This window comes from Calonectris borealis, chromosome 1, assembly GCF_964195595.1.
Source record: "Calonectris borealis chromosome 1, bCalBor7.hap1.2, whole genome shotgun sequence".
Classification (NCBI taxonomy): Eukaryota; Metazoa; Chordata; class Aves; order Procellariiformes; family Procellariidae; genus Calonectris; species Calonectris borealis.
In genome coordinates, this window is record NC_134312.1 from 134,112,821 (window position 1) to 134,131,921 (window position 19,101).

Consider the following 19,101-nt stretch of genomic DNA (forward strand, 5'->3'; position numbering starts at 1 on the left):
GTGAAGGTGAGAAAGCGTTTCCAGCTGGACAATAGCCTGAGTGAAACTACAGGTCCACTGAGATGTCTTGTGCAGGAGTCTACGGTAGCTAGGAAAGCTGAAGCAGGACACCAAAATTTCAACCACTTCCCTTTCAGAATCTGCCATGACACACTGCAGTCCTTTCAAACAATGATCACAAAATCAAACTTTGCCTCATTGGAATAGGCGGCTGACAAGGAACCACCAGTGGGCAAAGCAGAGCATGCCAAAACTCCTGAAGTACTACTACTACAATTGGCTCTGTGGGTTCATAATTCCCTTACTAATCTCGCATAGTGACTACTTGTGGATGTGCTGAGAGACTCAATGTTTGTTCTTTCCGTGATGCTGCTTGTCCAACCCACCCATTAGGTCAGGTCTGAGTGCCAAGGACGGACTAGTTTTTCTCCACACTGCAAAAGGCAACACAGATGAGAACAGACTCCGAAGCCAAAGATCTGCTCTTCAGCTATTTTGTGCCTGTACTGGAAAATTGAGGCTCTGTAAGCAAAAGAGTTTGTGAGAGTGCAACTAAAACACCTACCTTTTTATTATGACGGAAAAACAAGCACATATTTATTTGCAATCCCTTTAATTGGCAGGTTTCTCCGCTGCAATGTGAAATGGGGAAAAGGTTGCTGTAGGCTGGGGCCTTGGAGAACAAGCTAGGGTTACAACTGAGGAATGGGCTAAAACTCCTTTGAGGCAGGAACCATTACCTTTCCTTGCTCACCAGAATAAAAGAAGCCGAATCACAGTTTAAGAATCTGTAGTCAAACAGAAACAAATCAGAAAATGCCCATTTCTTAAGGCACTGGCAGAGCAAACTGCAACTTTTTTGTCTGAGAAGGCACGCTCAAGACTCCTGTTCTGCTGACTGTCAGGATCAGTCTTGTCAGATCATAACAGGCAAACAATGCAAGAGTGATGTGGCTGGATAAATGAAATAACTCCTGTAGGACTGAGACACCACAAATCAGAATTACTGTAGTCTATTCCTGCACAAATTAGATTCTCCAAAACATGTTTTCATCTAGTAATTTGGTGTGCCTTAAAATCTACTGGCTTTTAGCAATATTTTGTCATCAAAAGGCACAGACTACTCTACTAACAGTTACCTGAGGCTCTCCAAAGTGAGTAGATTTTGGATGTTCTGTGAATAATTAGGCAGCAATTTCTTTCCTCTCCTGAAATGTAAGTCTTGAACTTTATCACAAAACAGAAACCTCTCTGGGACATATTTCAAAAATTGAAGAAGTAAAATTGTATTTGGTAAAATGTATATATTTAATAATCTCTGGAAGGCTTCTGAATATTAAATATTAGATGCTTATAAAGATTTGGTAAATGCAGGGGAAGGGGGAATGGGTAAGATGAGTGTCTGGGAAATAGAATAGGATTGCCAAGAAACAGACATCACTTTGTGCCAGAAAAACTTGGCATTAGAAACATACACCAGCAAAGTTGAAGTCATATGCATTAAATACACATACCCCCTCCTTTCTCTACAACCTAATCAAACAAGTTTAGTCAATTACAAACAGAAATGATTCCTGCTAAATTTCCTTTGGTAATGAAACAGTTTTGAAAACTGCAGGTCAGATTAATACTACATCTGTCAAGCTGTTCATATCTTTCCTCCTAAATCCTCATTACTACTATAGACAAGGAGTAAAATGGTGTGTAACTAAAAAGGCCACAATAGATGCTTTCTTTCCAAGTCCTTTTCTATACTTATATATACACATACACACATGCACTTTGCTGGAAGCTTAATAACACCTGTTTTCTCCAAAATATGAAAAACTGAGCTTTGAGGTTTCTAATGGCAACTTTAACATACTATTCTACATATAACAATGCAACTGCCTACCAATTTGATTAAGATTAGCACAGCTCTGGGAATACTGGGGTGACTTTATTGACAGAATAATTATTACCTAATTCTTTACCTATTTAAGAAATGTCTAGTTCAGTGTTAATCAAAGCTTCCAACAAAGACTTGTTTCTCAGCAGCATGCAACATTTTGCTTAAAGAATCTTATGAGTGACCAGTACTTTTTTGATTCATCCTGTGGCTAACAATTCCTTATTTCTAGAATATGTATACATAAATACATATATGCTATACATACAGGAATTATATGCTATGAGAGTAATCATGTAGTTTAGAATAATGCACAGTTAACCTTGATAGTAATGGAAAGATCACATATAGTAGATCTCCAGTTATTTCCGTCTCTTCCTTCACCCTTTTGAGTCCTACAAATTTGTTCATATAATATCTGAAAATCTGTTTAACCTTGTGAGGTAGTAAAACACTCATTTTACAGATTAATAAAAGAGTAAAACTAAATTGTCCAGCTGAGGCTACTCATGTAACTACTGCTTTCACAGGCAATGCAACACTAACTTCTCAGTGCTTTATTAAAATGATTCATATAGCCTCCTTCCATAAATTCTTCCTGACTGGTAAAAAGCTAGCACCATCCTTCTGAGCCACTTCAGCAGTGCTGATAAAGGGTGACTGGGAATGAAAACCAAATCATAGTTTTGACCCAAAGGATGAAGAGAACTAGGAGCACAGCGTGGTGAAAGCTGCACTGCCATTGCTACGTGATGTCCACCACAAGGCTGATGGAACATTTCAGGCTACAGGACTACCATGGAAACCTCTTCTAAAAGGAATGGAAAGGGGCAGGAATCTGAAGTACAACTATTATAATTCAGCTTCATATTTTAATCGGTTAAACACTGCTCAGCTCAAGACAAGTCAACATGTCAATGATTCATGCCGACTTACTGGAAATGAACAAAAATTAATGAAAATCTGAAAGCCTCTTAAAATCTTCCCTTTAAATCAACCACAGCTCTCCATGGGTAAATCTTACAAAAGGTGCTTAAAAAAAATATAAACAATCCGTCAAGATTTATCACGGCAGTTCTACAAACTGTACTTACCCAAGCAGGAGTTCAGGTGAGCGGTACCATCTGGTAGCCACATATTCTGTATAGTTAGCATTGCTTCCTTCAGAGAGATTACGAGCAAAGCCTGTCAAAGAAACAGTATGAAAGATTATATCCTATTTTAAATACAATATGCATATCACCACTGATTTTGGCATGCCCATTTATATACAAGCAAATTGTTTACAACCCCTAGTGCAGAATGATGTCCAACAATTGCTTGCCTACGGAAATGCAAGCTTTTATCGATACGACAGTGAAAGTCAGCGTGTCCGCTTTAACGACTACTTTCTGTGTACTCTTCTCAGAAGTCTATGGGGTTTTGCTATTACTTTTGGTGCTTTGCCATAATCAAAACCGATGGATAGAAGTTACCTGTCAGTATGCTGTGCAAGCTATTGAACTATTACTAATAAATTTCACTGAGAAGCTGTTTGCAGAAGACTCATAACATTAGAAATGTAACATATGCATGGGGAGTAGACTGTTCCAGTCATTGATCCTAACTACTACAGTCTCACTGCATTCAATTTTTTAAACTGGTCAAGAAACTATGTATTATTCTTATCTAAGGACACCCCCTCCCTGACCTGGCAAGGAACAGGGTCATGTCCCCAAAATTACAAAAGGCAGGAATCTACTAAAGATCAGCAAAACTGCTTTATATCTGCATTTGGCTCACTCCACATGTGTCACCTTCTCACCTGCTTTAGCATCACATTCATAACAAGGCTCTTTGTGAATTAGGATCAGAAACCAAGTCCAAATTAACTTCCTCCTCCACGTCATTTTGTTAAGAATTAAAAAAAAAAAGTATACTTATTTGCAATTGTACCAAAACGTAACTTCTGTCCTAAGGCAAAACAATTAAGACCACCAACTGTGATAAGAATGTATATATTGGAAAACCCAGATGTGGGAATAATTTATATTTTTGTTTTCATTGTCCTGCATTATGTCCTCCATTTATAAAAAGTCAGCCAAGCACCACAGTAATGATGCTACTGGATTCTTCATGTAGAAGTACTCTAGGGTAGATGCTGGCATTGTTTTCAGAAAAGTATCAAGTGTCTTACTGTTTTCAAACAAATGATTAATAATAAGGTCAGACAGGACAGACAGATCTCAGCGGCAAGACTCCGGATGTGTAAGCTCCTTACTAGAGCTCAAACTGAGACAAATTTTTGGGACTGAAATACGGAAGCAACATTTTCAAAATGCTTTCTTACTGGGATGTGGCATTAAAACTATGAGTCTTTCCATTATCGCACGAATGATGAAGAAAGAATAAAAATTCCAAAGTGTTGCAGAGGTGTAAGGCATAATTTCATTTTCAGAATCAGCAAGTGCTACTTAAATGAATAGTCATTCTTCTTTATATCTAAGTTCTTATGCAGAAGCTGCCAAAATTGGTTTTCCCACATGACTACACTTGTGAGGTTGTAATCTTTTAAATTTTTTTTTTTTTTTTAGTATTCTGAAAGTGTATCTCATTTGGCAGCTTACTGTGAAGGAGTCCAGCCCCACTCACCCCTGTGGAACACTAAATTACTCCAAGTTGAAGTAAAGGTTTGGATGCAGATTATTATTATTAGACTAGTGATTTGAGAAAACAATGATAAATTTTTTACTGACAGAGGTTACAGCTGTTACTTTTTGCAAGATACCTCTACCTTCAACAGTTAGTAAATTAAAAGGCATGTATGATGAGGAACAGATATTTCAAAGTTGTCCCAAAATAATAATAATTCTGATCTGTTCCCATAAAATCTAATGAACATTACTGATGCTGCTGGAGAAAAGCTGGAAAGGAATTTTTTATTACATGTCACATTGGGTTTGGGTAAATTTCTAAACATTACTATATTTAGAACTGCTTAGGCAGCCCTGTTTGTTTCAAATTACATGACCCATCTGATTAATCTTGTCAGTGAAAAATTCATTCATGTGTTTAAAGAAGAGAGGGAAGATAACCAGGAGCTACACTGAAGAAATGGGACAGTCAAAGTGAACAATGGGAAGTCCTCAAGTGAATGGGGGGGAAGGGGAAGGTGTCACATGTTACAAATAAACACATGTGCTAATGTAATGCACAGGGCTGGCAGCCCACCAGCCCATGTGCACCAGAAGAATAATCAAGAAGTCAAGGATGCATCCTCCTCCCTCCAGGCCAGTCTATTGGAACTTCATCATAGTCAGCAGCTACTATGTCCAGAGATCAGCAGCAGCTAACATAGTTTGAAAAAAGGATCAGCCCCCAACTTTACAGACTAGGTGCAGTGCAGATTTGATGTGGCAAGACAGAAAGGCAAATTATCATGGACTTCAGTGACATCTATATATTGTTGGGTGATGTAAGAAACCATTTTATGGATTCACTACTGCTCTGACTCTATGACACCATACTGAAAGATGATGGACAGAATTAATAATTCAAGAAAGCGTAATACCTTTCTAGGGGCACAATTACTTTTTTTTGTCGTGGTGGAGTTAGCTTATTGTTCCTTCCTCCAAACTGTGCTGAGGTATTGGGAAGAATTTTTTGATATAAAAATATGAGAAGGTAACTAGGGAGAAGATTAGACCAAATTCTAAACAGTGAGAAGGAATAGATTAGAACACGAAGACAAAAGGCGGTTTGGGTGAGAGCAACTATGAAAGCAACAGAGTTTGCAAATGCATCACAATGCAAAGAGGGAGAACAAGCAAAATAAGAGATTTCAAGAAAGGACTTTAAACAACTCAGAACAGGGCAGGAGAGATGTCAAGGAAAAAGGTGTGAGGAAAAAAGAAGATTGTCTATCTTCTCATAGAGAAATAAGGCAAATTTAAGTTAGACAAACTAAAGCATTCTAACATCAATGACATGTAAGTACTTAAATAGGTGCCAAAGAACACTAGGGAACCTCCATTACTGAGAATTTTAAGAATAAGCTAAGCAAACACTTGTCAAGATTGACACAGACATGCTTAATCCTTTCTTTGAGTAGGTGGAAGAACTAGAGAATTTCTTGAGGTCTTTTCCAGTCCCGTGTTTCATGATTTCTATGCTTACGCATCATACAGAGATTAAGAGATTGCTAAAACAAGTAATTTTGAAGCCCTGGTGTTGAAACAGCAAACATGCCAGTGAGAAAGCCTAACTACTTCCAACAGTCAGACACATCTGCTGTAATCGGCATTTTGTACTGTTCTCTTTTTTCACTTCTATTGGCAGAAATGACACCCACACAACATGTGTCCAGGCAAGCACCACATTCAATCTCATTTTTATCTAGCACGATATGTACAGAACACATGGCACAAGGATTATGAAGAACTATATCATCTTAAAAATTTAGGAACTTGTCTATTCAAACTGTTTTGTCCACTGGGGCAATTACTTCAATATCTGATTGGGATGGATGCACAGACTTTTGCTTTGCATTTGTTATCACATGAGAAATGTGGCACTGTATGTGACAAGTACTTGTGTTCCAAAATGTGATTTAAGTTAGGTAGAGAGAGAGCATACTTTAAATCATGTTAAAAGGCAAATTCTTATATCCTAATATGTACATGTTCAGGAAATGCTTGTGGCTAATACCGTTCTGACAGACATTTTACAGTAATAGCTTAAGCTACTAGCAATAATGTCAATTAGCAATAAGGCTAAAAAATGAAAATTGATCCCAAATTAGAAGAGTTGCTTGGAATTTTAAATTCAACTAAACCTGAAACATTGATCAAAATTCAAACTAACCCACATGAACAATAAGAACAACAGAAATTCCCATAACTTAGTTTGCTTTCCTTGAGATTGTGCCGAGCACCATGAGCACATTGTGATTGCATGTCTTTTCCAACAGCAGAAAGACAACGTGGCTGGAGTGTACGGCGTAAGCAAGCCAACAGACCACACCACCACTGCTGACAGAATTCACACCATCTATACCGAGTTACTGCTGTCCAGAACATGATCGTACCATTTGTTCGGCTTTTTATTTTACTGCAATACTGCCGCACAAAGGATGTTCACACGAGTTCAAACGCACAAAGATTTGTTAGCTGATGGCCTATGCCAACTCTAACGGTGAATGTTACTTTCAGGGGGGACATCCCCCCCCAAAAAAAACCACGAGGGAGGGAGAGCGAGGGCCAGGGAAGGCTCTTCCCCATGGCTGGGGAAGGAGGTGGGGGTGAACAGTTCCCATCAGGACCCACTCACGCCCCTATTGGCTGTTCCTGCTTGTGATGCCTTTAGCCCCGATTGGAGCAAACGTTGGTCACAGGGGCAGGCACTATCCACTGATTGGTTGTTAAGCTCTGCGCAAAGCAGCGACTGGGTCCCCTAACCACCCAAAGTTGGCGCAGGGGGGGAAGGGGTGGAGAGGGAGCAAGGTGTACGCCACACCAGCCTTCCCTCCCTGGGAGAGCCCCCGCCCTGCCAAGCCCAGTGGGGTTTGCTTTGCAGGGGCAAGGCCCTGAAAGTAAGTGTGGGGTAAGGGAAAAATCCTGCCCCACCAGCTCTGGGCAACGCTGCCAGGGCAGCCTGGGCACAGAGCTGCCAGGGGAGGGCGGCCACAGCGGTGCAGACAGGAGGCCTGTGGATACCGAAAAGGCAAAGGCACCGAGGGCACCGTGCAAGGGTACCCTGCTGTTCTGTCCCCTTAATTCAAGGAACTTATATGGACCAAATCTTCCAAGGCTTTTCCTAGAACGATTATTGTTTCTGAACGCTTAAGCAAAAATGCCTTTAGGATTAAAAGAAATAAGCAGCACTGCAAATGACAAATGCCTTTTTTATGTTCCTAAAAAACTATTTCAATCTATTTTTTTAGCAGTTCTTCTTTTCATTCAAAATTGCAGAGGTTTGAAATAACAGCTTTCAAACTGCTCTGCACTGAAAAATGCCCATGGGTAGCATGATGGAATTGGTTTTTATTTACCAAGCCAAACTGTAAGCTTTTTGGAGGGAACAATATTTTATTCTGTGTTTATATAGCATTCAGAATAAAAATACAGATTGTTGGAACAGTGTACACTCTGCCCTGTTGTCTTCTGGGGACTACTCACATGGACAAAGTTCATCTTGTGCTTGGGTGCTGATTCTTCAAAGCCTCAAAGCTGACATTAAACAGGTATTGATAGGTCAGGAAACATCAAAGTTAACATTACACATACAACTCTATCCTCCAGCCATTCAGTCATTAATCATATGTAGACACATGATTCCTTGATTAACATAACAATAGAAGTTGACCTATAACTACACACGTAACTGTCCATAAAAGACAGGGGTTCAAAAAGTATATTAAAAGTGTAATTTTATTGTATCTTTACTAAACAAGGAAGAATTCTTCTTTTAATACGCAGGTCAGAAAAACCTACGGTTTTGCTAGCATCCTAATCAACTTATCATGTGCTGTTCTCAGCTGAGTGCCAATAACACTGCTGGTAAAAACCTTGCCAAATATAGGAAGAGATAAATGTCGTATTTCTATTGACATGTTAATATAGGTATTTCACAGGGTATGCAAATTAAGCCCAGACATCTTTCAAATTAAAGTACTAGCCACAAACCTGAAGTAGTAATCAATTCTGACCACTAAAAGGGTTTTAAACAGCACATACTGTAGAACTCGTATAAGAATAAGGCAAAACTCCACTGCAAGATATTTTCGTTAAAAAGATAAGAAGCAGGTATCTAATCTATTGAACTTACCAAAGTCACACAACTTCAGAACATCGTTGTGGCTTATTAAGAGATTCTCTGGCTTGATATCTGGAATATCAGAGTGATAGAGGAAAAAAAAATAATGCTATTAACGTCTCTTTTAATTTTGAACTCTGTCAACAAATATTATTTCATTATAACATATTTAGAGATATTCATGGAATCATAAACAAAGCATTACAAGACCAACTGCTGAAACAGTTTCCAGCAACTCACTTTGTGAAGATGCAGAATTAAGTTTCTGCCTTCTGAATTCTTTTAAAGTGTTCCCAACAAAATATGGGAAGATAAAAGGTGCTTACAGATATTCCTGGGCAGCAAACCAATATGCAGAATATTACATATTGCAAAATAATAAAAAGAACTGACATTTAACTACCCAGTTAACCAATAAAATGTTAAAGTGTATTGTGCTCAACATTTTCAGTTATGATGATCTTTTTGATCACCTCTTGTCATTTGTTTAGAAAAAAATGCGTTGCCTAGTTTTAAGCCCGCTTTTTTATTCCTGTATGGATATTGTGGTATCCATATATGGTATATTTTTCAAACTATATTTTACAAAATATTTTCAGACTCTTGCTTATGTTTGATCAGTCTCAAATACAAATAGCATATTGTACGAGAATTTTAATTTATTGGAAATATTAATTAGAAATGTTACTCTTGCAAAACCACAAAGCAAAATACAATTTTATTACATCAGGATAAAATACATAAAACTAGATAAAGTCACACATCAAGATATGTACTGTAAGTGCTTGAAGTTTAGGGGAGAAAGTAAATATACAGAGCTGAACACATGGGAGCTGGAAGGAACTGCCTTAAGAAGTAAAACACAGGGGACCAAGCTTTAAGTTCTGGGTTATTTTTCTCCTAACATTCTATTATCAAATTCAAAAGTGAAGTGACTGAGCACCATGAAATGTTTAAAAAAATTCCTTTTCCTTTGGCAACATTTGTACTGCAGTTTCACTTTGCTGTGCATATGATACAATCTTTATTCATATCCCATATTACTTTTAAAACAATCTGAAGTCACGCAGCAGACCTAAGACCCAGCCAAATTTACAGATTTTTTTTTTTTCCTGTTGATATAGAATCATAGAATCGTTTAGGTTGGAAAAGACCTCTAAGATCATCGAGTCCAACCGTAAACCTAACACTGCCAAGTCCACCACTAAGCGCCACGTCTACATGTCTTCTAAATACCTCTGGGGATGGTGACTCAACCACTTCCCTGGGCAGCCTCTTCCAACGCTTGACAACCCTTGCGGTGAAGAAATTTTTCTTCATATCAATCTAAACCTCCCCTGGCGCAACTGGAGGCCATTTCCTCTCGTCTTATCACTTGTTACTTGGGAGAAGAGACCAACACCCACCTCGCTACAACCTCCTTTCAGGTAGTTGTAGAGAGCGATAAGGTCTCCCCTCAGCCTCCTTTTCTCCAGGCTAAACAGTCCTAGTTCCCTCAGCCACTCCTCACAGGACTTGTTCTCTAGACCCTTCATCAGCTTCGTTGCTCTTCTTTGGACACAATATAAAGCAATTCCTTATATTTATGTTAAATGCAAATTACTTCAAGCTGTAACATCTTTCCCTTTAGAAAGCAAATTCCTACCCAGGGCTTATTTCCATGTGGACAACTACACACTTACCTCTATGAACAATATCATTCTTATGGCACCAATGAATTGCTTTAATTAGCTGGTAGATATAGCTTTTCACTTTTTCTGGTGGAACTCCATTTGGCATTTCTTCTAGCAATTCAAGCATATTCTAAATGTTTAAAAGACACATTATTTAGAAGAGTTATATTGCAGTTGCTAGAAGAGAACACACTTTCAGCATTCTGAAGCAACATACTTAGCCAGTGAGCCTGGCTATGCAAAATCAGTAGTTTAACATTCAATGAGTGTATTTTGATCATAAGCATACTACCAGCTGTTCTCATTCTGGAGAAGGCACTTGTGAAGACAACAAACAATCCTTCAAGGTGAACCACAAATACACCACAAGTCCTTAAAAGACTGTCATCAAACCACTTAGCTTAAAACCTCTAAAACGTCATTTAGTTACAAAAACTTGCTTGAGCAGAAACACCAGCCCACTGTGGTTATATGAAAGGTTTAGTAGAGCACAGCATTTTGTAAATATCTGACTGTGCTTCAACATACTGCCTTCCTCATTATTAAGCTAGTTCTGCTGCTTTGACATAGCAAGGCCATGATTAATCATAAACCATGTCTGTATGTGAATGGGTATAGTTAAAGCAACACAAGCCTGTCAGTGCAAATGAAACAACAGATATAAAAATGCCTCACAGGGGCATAAATAGTAACCTGGGGAGTATCCTATAGCTATATATCGGCTATATCGATCTTAGACATATTTGCACTACAGTAACTATGGCCATATTAACTGTTTTATGGCTATACCTAGGGAAGAACATAAGCCAATTGTTTATACTAATAAATTTCCTCTTTGAAAAAGGACATTTAGATTCCCATTATGTCAGCAAATGTGTCCATTTTGCACAATTAGAAGTACAATGGAGTTTGCACTCTGAATCCTGAATGAATAATGGGTAGCAGCAGCCCACTTGAAGACAGAAAGGTCTTATTTACTGAATACCGAAATAGAAGTAAGTTTTTTGGCTATATTGCCTTACACAACTAATTTAATTATGGATTTGAGCATTTGAGATTTTTCATTTAAAATAAATTTACCTTGTCTTTGACAAACATTTTCTTTAGCTGTACAATACAATTTTTGAGGTTTCTCTTGTAAGATATTTTAATGAACACAAATATAAGACAAAAAAATGGAGACACTGATAATATTTGAAAACATTTCTAAGTTTTGCAATTTGTGAATAAATACTGGAACTTATGTGCTTGAGTGTAAGTTTCCTTAGAAATACACTTCAGATCTGAGAAAAAGAATTTTCTGTTAAGGAACCATACTGATTTTAGTTAGACTCTTGTCCCCACAGAAGCCTGTGGATCTGGATAAATAAGTCAAGAAGTTAGTGTTACAAATATGAACCAAAATAGTATCATCAACACAGCAAGACATAATCCTATATGAAGACATTAACTAAGGGGATGAGGAATAAAGAAGATTAGACTAAATGTGAATTTAAGTAATCTGGATTTGAGCATCGCAGAGCTAAGATTCCCTAAAGGACACAAGGTGCTCACCACCAGTTAAAACAAAAATTAGCCTACTAGACCACATTTTATTTAATATCTTCTACTCTTCCCTCATCCAAAAATACAGAAATCATCCTAGTCTTCAAAGAAACTATTGTGGAAACTCTTTGACATATCTGAAAATGAGAAACATTCATGGACTACAAAGTTTAACTGACAATAAAGATGACCATTAATATAGAAATTACATTAGGCACAGACTATACATGATGTCTACCTTTATCATTATATTCTTTTATTCTAATGCAAATAATGTTAGATATTGCAGCCTGGTGTTTTTACCAATATTAACAATTTTTAAAGTATACTCCTTATCAGATCAATTAAATGTCTTTTACTTATGCTGCTCTTCCAACACACTATTACAGCAAGCTTAGCCCAGTCAACTATAATACAAAATTAAAGGTATGTTCTAAGTTGGTGTGCGATCAAAGACATTCCACATGCCTGGAACAATTACAAGGAACATGGGTGGAACAAGTTAAGCTTTGGATGTTAGATCTAAGTAAGATCCACCACGTTAGAAGCTGCTGATCTGTTGGTGAAAAACAAAACTGATTACAAAACTGATTTCCGCCAAACTGTGGGCTAATATAGGTCACCTCACATTACGGAATAAAGTCATACGACATAATAGATTGTAAACTGAGATAAATGAGACACAGTATTTAGGGTGAGGCATCTTTACACAAGAGAGAATTGACTGAAGGGGACTAACACTCTGCTAGACTGCAACATCACACTGGCAGGATATTAAATGAAAATTTCAATCGAGGGAACAATAGCTCATGAAATCTCTCACAGAGATACATATATTTGAGCTTGCATTTATTTTTACTGTGTGTATCTGAATACCATCTAATTATTTCCATGAAGAAATGCTAAATGGTTAGAATACAGAGGAAAGGTCTACCTTATCATGAAGGTCGCAAAAATAACGAAAGACCAATCTGTTCTAGGTTGTTTCTCCCTGGAAACGGACCAGGATGCTTGGCAGTAGTAGGCCAATCTAAGGAAATTTTGGAATTGTTTCAAATGAGGTCAGGATTGGAAATAATGACAGTGATCTTTGCCAAATCCCTCTAAGCAACTATTGATAGTGGCCTTGTTACAGAAATATACAAACAAATCCTATTTTTAACAGAGAAGGATGGAGAAAGTTGAAACAGATTCCAAGGTCAAAAGTCTATGATCTTGTTTTGAAAGACTACGTCAAGATTCATTACACAACATAACACAGGACAGTTAATCAGCTTTACAATTAAACTGGACTACAGAGTTTGGATGGAAATTTTTCTTCAAATTGTAGGTATTCCAGTCTACACAATTTGAACATGTTTGTGTTCATATAAGGAAGAACTTTTTTTTTTAAAGACCAACACATGAAGTAAAAACAATAGTAAAGTTATCAGTGTTGCTTTCTCATAACAAATGTCTAATTACAACAATTCAGATTGTATTAAAGTTTCTGCTGTTCCTCTTTATAAATTAGAATAGCTTAATTTTTAAAAGTAAAAGTAATTTTAAAGACTTTTCCAGTAAGCTGAGGATTTAACTGTGGCAAGGATAGTACAAACTCAACTCACTTTTTCCACATATTCAAAAACTAAGTATAATTTTCCTCTTCTTCTGAAGGCTTCCTTCAGCTCCACTATGTTCTCCTGTTTCAAAGTGCGAAGCATTTTAAGCTCTCGTAAAGTGGTTTCTTTGACTTCTTCATTTTCTAGAGTGCAAAGTAAAAATGACATAAAACTTATTAAAAAACAAAAAAAAACCCCAAGTAACAAGTGTTAGAAATCTTTATTTTGAACCCCTGATTAAATTCTTTGTTTCTAGATATTACAGAGAAGGCGTCTTATTATGCAGTGTGGACTGACTCTGCTGCCTGGATGCTTCTGCACTCTAAGAGAGGTAACTGAGGACTGTGGTATCATTATGCAACCCTCACAGACTTCCCGTCACTACCATCTAGGTTTTCAGTGGCAGAAAAAGTCATAAGAAACAAATCATTTGCATTTCTATCTTTTTCATGATGAAGAGCACTAATATGCTTCAAAAAATATGCATATATGTGTACAGACACATCCTCTACCCCACAAATACATGTCACATGCACGAAGCACTGGCAAGGTTAATGTATCCTCAGCAGAAACACTGGAATGCAAAGCTCATGTTTGAACAATGTAAAAGAAATCTATTTGATTCTAAAATAACTTCATTCTCCAAAAGCCAGACCGAAGCACTGATCTTAGTCCTGTACGTTTCCCCACAAGGTTTTTAATGGAAATTCAGCAATGCAGACCAGTGTAGTGGCCACAGAAGGCAGTAGAGCAAGTATTGATTCAACAAAGCCTTGAATCTGATTCTGAGGAGTCAAGAAATTCAACTGTTGACAATTCAGTTGTCTGAAAGTTGTTCAAGAAAGGAGGAGTGTTTTACTAAAGCTTCATACACTGCTTATCATCAAGGGGCCCTGAACTGACTGGGTTTTAGAGGATACTACCAACGAAATGTCAAGTAAACCAGATTATATTAGGTTTTATTTTTCATTTAGTAAAATGGAATCCATTAACTCAGTAAATTTGCCCATGCACATGTAGAAGCAGGGTTCTTAATCTCTTCAAACTGTTATCCACAACAGAGGGATATTAAATGGGATATGATTGCATGACTTCAAAGCTAAATCACATTTGTAGGTCATGTACCAAAAAGACAGTTAGAGACAGAGGAAGAAGAAACAAAGAAGAGAAATTGTTTTTCCAAGCAAGCAAAAGGCAAAAACAGGTTTGCAGGGGAGAGAGAATAACACAGGTCATGCAAACGCATATAATCATCATCAGAAGAGAGAAGGAAAAAAAAAAAATTGAAGTGTAGCAGGAGGGAAGAGGAAAACAAAATACTATCATCACAAATGTTTGGATTAAAAAAAATATATAATTTAGAGCAATCTAAAGCATTTCATTTTAAAACTGAGTGCTCGGTGTTGGCTTGCATCAGCCTGATTACATAATTTCATCTATAACTAGACACCCTCCTTCCAGAGTATTTAGCATGCATATGTCAAACAACAGCAAAAACTCAGTGAAACAAAAATGGCAATAGAAACAATTACAGTATATTCAGTTTTGTAATGAACTACCATATTAACGAGACAGATGTGAAATGGGCTGATTCAAATCCATCAAAAGAACTTCTGCCATGTTTCCAGAAACTTGTAAACAACTAGCTACAACTCTGAAAAGCAGTCATCAGTCATGTAAACTGATGTTACGCAATATGCTTGGAAAGCCAGGCCTAATGGCAATGTTACATTTTTTTGTTTTCATTTTTTGGTAGACAGGCTAAGATAATAATCCTGTTTAGGGGTTAATACTGAGTGAGATTCATTGCCTAGGATCTGTACTGAATAGCCACACTGAGTTCCAAAAGCCAATTCTGAAGTACTCTAATGACCTGGTCAAGATGATCACCACAATTAAATGATCTCCTACATTCTTTAACAGGGATTTAAAACAGATTTCTGAATAGCAGAGCTAAAAGATTCATCAAATATACCCTTCAAGAGTCTGGCAAAATTAGCTGCAAAGCAAGAGTTTGCATTGCATAAAACGACAAACAATTCTGACTTTGCTGTGCCTAACTGACTCTGAAAATTACAGTCCCTGTAACCAACCACACCTCCATGGCCACCAGTAATCCTACAACAGTACCAAAAAAGAAAAGTTTGCTAAAATAAAGCAGCTGCTGTTTCTTTAAACCACACTGTTAGCTTTCAGCTAAGGCCTTGGTATACAGCAAATCATAGCTGCATCGCCTCAGACCGGAATGACTCCTCTTATTACTTCATACTTGGCTTCTCCTTCTGTTTGTGCTAGCCCATCAAGGATCAGGGCTAGCTTCTGATATAAGCAAGGTAGAAATTGCTCTCGTGGTTCATTGCCAGTTTTGCCTATGATAGGATACTGGATTCACTGTCCCCCAACAAGTGCAGGTCTGAGAGTCAGTCTTGTTTCCTACAGATCTTTAGTTTTGTTACTGCTGGGTGAGGAATAGGTGTGTGCAGCACTGGCAATAATTTCCATGTGTCCTGCCTTCTGCCATCCACTTTGCCAGCAACAGGAAGCCTTGCAGGAGTTGGGTCTTCCCCCTTCCTTCTCAGCAAACTCAGCAACACTGGAGAGTACAGAGGCTGCTGCGAGGGGGCAAAGAACAAGTTTCCTGCGGAGAGTGGAGCCTGCTGAAGGGCGGGCAGAGCTGCTGCCTCGCCACCCAATTCCCTCAAATCCTCCCACAGATCCCTGAGAGCTCCCCGATTCCTCAGTCCCGCTGAATTTCTCAGTGACTTCTCTCAGTCTCCTCCATTTACTCCTTCAAGTCCCCCTAACATTTAGATCCCTCCCACAGATGAAGGGTCCTAAAGTCCAAAGACTCTGCAAGCCACTACTACAAGAGGAGTTTTTGCGGTTTTCTGATCACATCCAGTCTCCAAGTGATAGATCTTACTACCGCGTATGGCACCACAATCTGAGCTGTATTAAGATAGATGCACCAAGAAAGGTAGTTATCTAGTTGGAGTGTATAATGCAGTCCCTAGGCAGGTATGAAGGATCAAGTGCCTTGAATATTCACAGAGCTAATAAATCATAATTTTTAAATCATGTCTTGATATATGAGACTTCTTATTTTAACTGGAGAGATATTAACAATGTAGTTATGGACATGAAAGATTATGCAGCAGAAAAGGTTACCTTCGCTGTCTTTGAATTTCTTGATAGCCACAATTTCATGTGTCTCCTGTAAAACGAAAGCAAAGAAAGGGAAATGAGCAAGATCTGTTGTGTGTTTTCTCTTGTGTTTTTTTTTTTCTCCCCCCCCCCCCCCCCGAGCATCAGACAAAGAAAAAAATGTCCAGAGAAATTTCACAATGCAAAACAAGATTAATTAAAAATCTGGTCAATACCTCAGTGATCAGGCCAAATGCAATACAAAAGCACATGTAGCAAATACATCACAATTAGGAACCCCAGTATGAAAGAACAAAGTTAAATGCCAAAAATTCGTATTTAAATACCTTGTACTAGATACCAGTTACATTTTCAGAAGAGTTGTTCCTGTGACTCTTGTTGGTTAGTTATTCTGAAAGTCAAACAATCTTTTATCTGACCAAAGTATGAGTGTGGGTGCTTATCTTTGTGAGCTGAAATGAAAATACTGTACTAGCACATGTGTAAGGCTTACAATGAGACCTGTAATTTTGGCTGCCAAAAGCTTTTGGGTTTCAAAGTCCAAATATCCACAAAGAACATGATTTTAGGAAAGTAAATTCTCTGTGCCTCCGTAAAAAAAAGTTGTCATCTTAAGGAAAGCCTATCCAAAACCAGAATCACTAATTGCATTTGAAAGTGTTAATCTGTGCTTACTATACGGTCATAGGTGATAACTTCTTAACACCTGCCTGCCTTTGCATTCCTCTAGTATTCTCTATTCTCACCAAACCTGCTCATCACAAGGCACATTTTTCTCTTAAATGAAGACATTTCTCTTGTCATGTGAGCAGGAATGCATTTAGCACATGGCCAAAACATAGCCAACATGACATGACTAGTACAGGTCTGTTCATACAATGATGCAGCACCTGAATTTTAGTAACATGACGGGGAAGAAGCTTTAAGGTCACAGAGTAAGGGCATGTAAGCAGACGTGCAGTAGGCTACCCGAGTTATTTGACGAGCTAGATCTAGCTTACACACCTTTTCCAAACTTCACACTTTAAAAAAAAAAAAATCTCCCACTGTTAATAGCACACAAAGGCTGGATTGGAGAACAGCAATAAAAAAGTGAAGCCCTTCTGGAATGCCTGAAGACATGTGCATAACCAAGTATTGAGTAACACAAACATCTACTCCATTTTTCACTTCAAATCGTCACAACACATGAACCTGTAGAACACCTGATCCCATTTAAAGTAACAGCACCTGGAAAGACTACTGTAGATAGTGAATAATGCCTTTTAAAGCCTTTAAATGAAAATCAGTACTACTATGAATAAAAATCAATAAAAATGAGTTTGCATATTCATATTGTATCTGTTGGCTGGAAAGTATTATCATGTAGAGCAATCTTCACCAGGCTGAGAACCCTGTGGTTTGTCCAAAACAAACATAAGAAAATACGTGTATGTGTGTGTGTGTGTGTATAATTTGCATGTTTTTAAAAAAATATCCTTTGATCATCACTCATAATATCTATCAGGAAAACTGGGAAGCATTATGTTGTGTATTGATTTAAGTGACCAAACTATATCTACCTTGCATTGAAAAAGGTTAGTTCAGCAGAAGCAGCACATGCTACTAGCTCTTAGAGAGGACTTGCATTGCTTTTCTGCTACCGAAACCTACCCTTCATATACAGTGGTCTAATTTGAAGGCTGATATTTTACATAAATTCAGCTAAGATACTACAAAGGTCCAAGCACTATCCTTTGCTCAACCAATTTTACAGAATAGAAAAGAAAGGGATGTCAAAAGTGAGGAGATAATACACATTTCAGGTTCAGAGTGATTCTGAAAGGCTTGGCTATAGCTTTTATATCAAATACGGTTCCTATATATTTTTGTCTCAGGAAGCTTGTACATTGAATGGTCTAAACTAAACTGAATAGACTATTTTACTAACTATATTGTTACTGCTAGGTTATGGTATTTTTATATTTACTAACTAACTATAGTAATAATAGTAATAGTTACTAGCACTATGGAGGAACACTGCTAAGAGGATGAGTACATTTTGCTCATTTGACTTCTGGTATCTACTGTTAGGTTTTTTCACTAATTAAGCCTCTGAAAGGTTTTTCGGAAAAGGAACACTAATTGCTCTCAAAAGCCTCTGCTGACTGTAACATGCCTATGTTTAGACAGTGTGCATACACCTCTTTGCATATGAGCCACATTTCTTCATCAGCATTACATCCCTATTTCACATGAAGGAAAAGAAAAATTTGTAGATGTTTCGGCAACCATCGAAAGGCTGTATTTTTATTCTAAGTAACGGCTAAGTACACTGAAAGAAATGTAGGAGTTAAAAGCTGTTGCCTCACACAGACAGCAATTCTGCACCATTCAAGAAATCTAGTCCATGTGGCTTCTCTGCCATATGCTGCTGTCCCTGATGCATACAGTGAAT

General features: G+C 37.8%; 1 protein-coding gene across 1 annotated transcript in view; it reads right to left on the reverse strand.

Annotated features, from left to right (window-relative positions):
• CDKL5 (cyclin dependent kinase like 5) overlaps positions 1 to 19,101 on the reverse strand; it is a 135,085-nt gene that overhangs the window by 36,286 nt on the left and 79,698 nt on the right. Inside the window, exons 4-8 of the mRNA XM_075175365.1 lie at positions 16,668 to 16,713; positions 13,506 to 13,642; positions 10,363 to 10,483; positions 8,693 to 8,752; positions 2,983 to 3,073 (exon numbers count right to left, since the gene is read on the reverse strand). Of these exons, the coding sequence (XP_075031466.1) occupies positions 2,983 to 3,073; positions 8,693 to 8,752; positions 10,363 to 10,483; positions 13,506 to 13,642; positions 16,668 to 16,713 (455 nt within the window). The remainder of the gene's footprint in view (positions 1 to 2,982; positions 3,074 to 8,692; positions 8,753 to 10,362; positions 10,484 to 13,505; positions 13,643 to 16,667; positions 16,714 to 19,101) is intronic.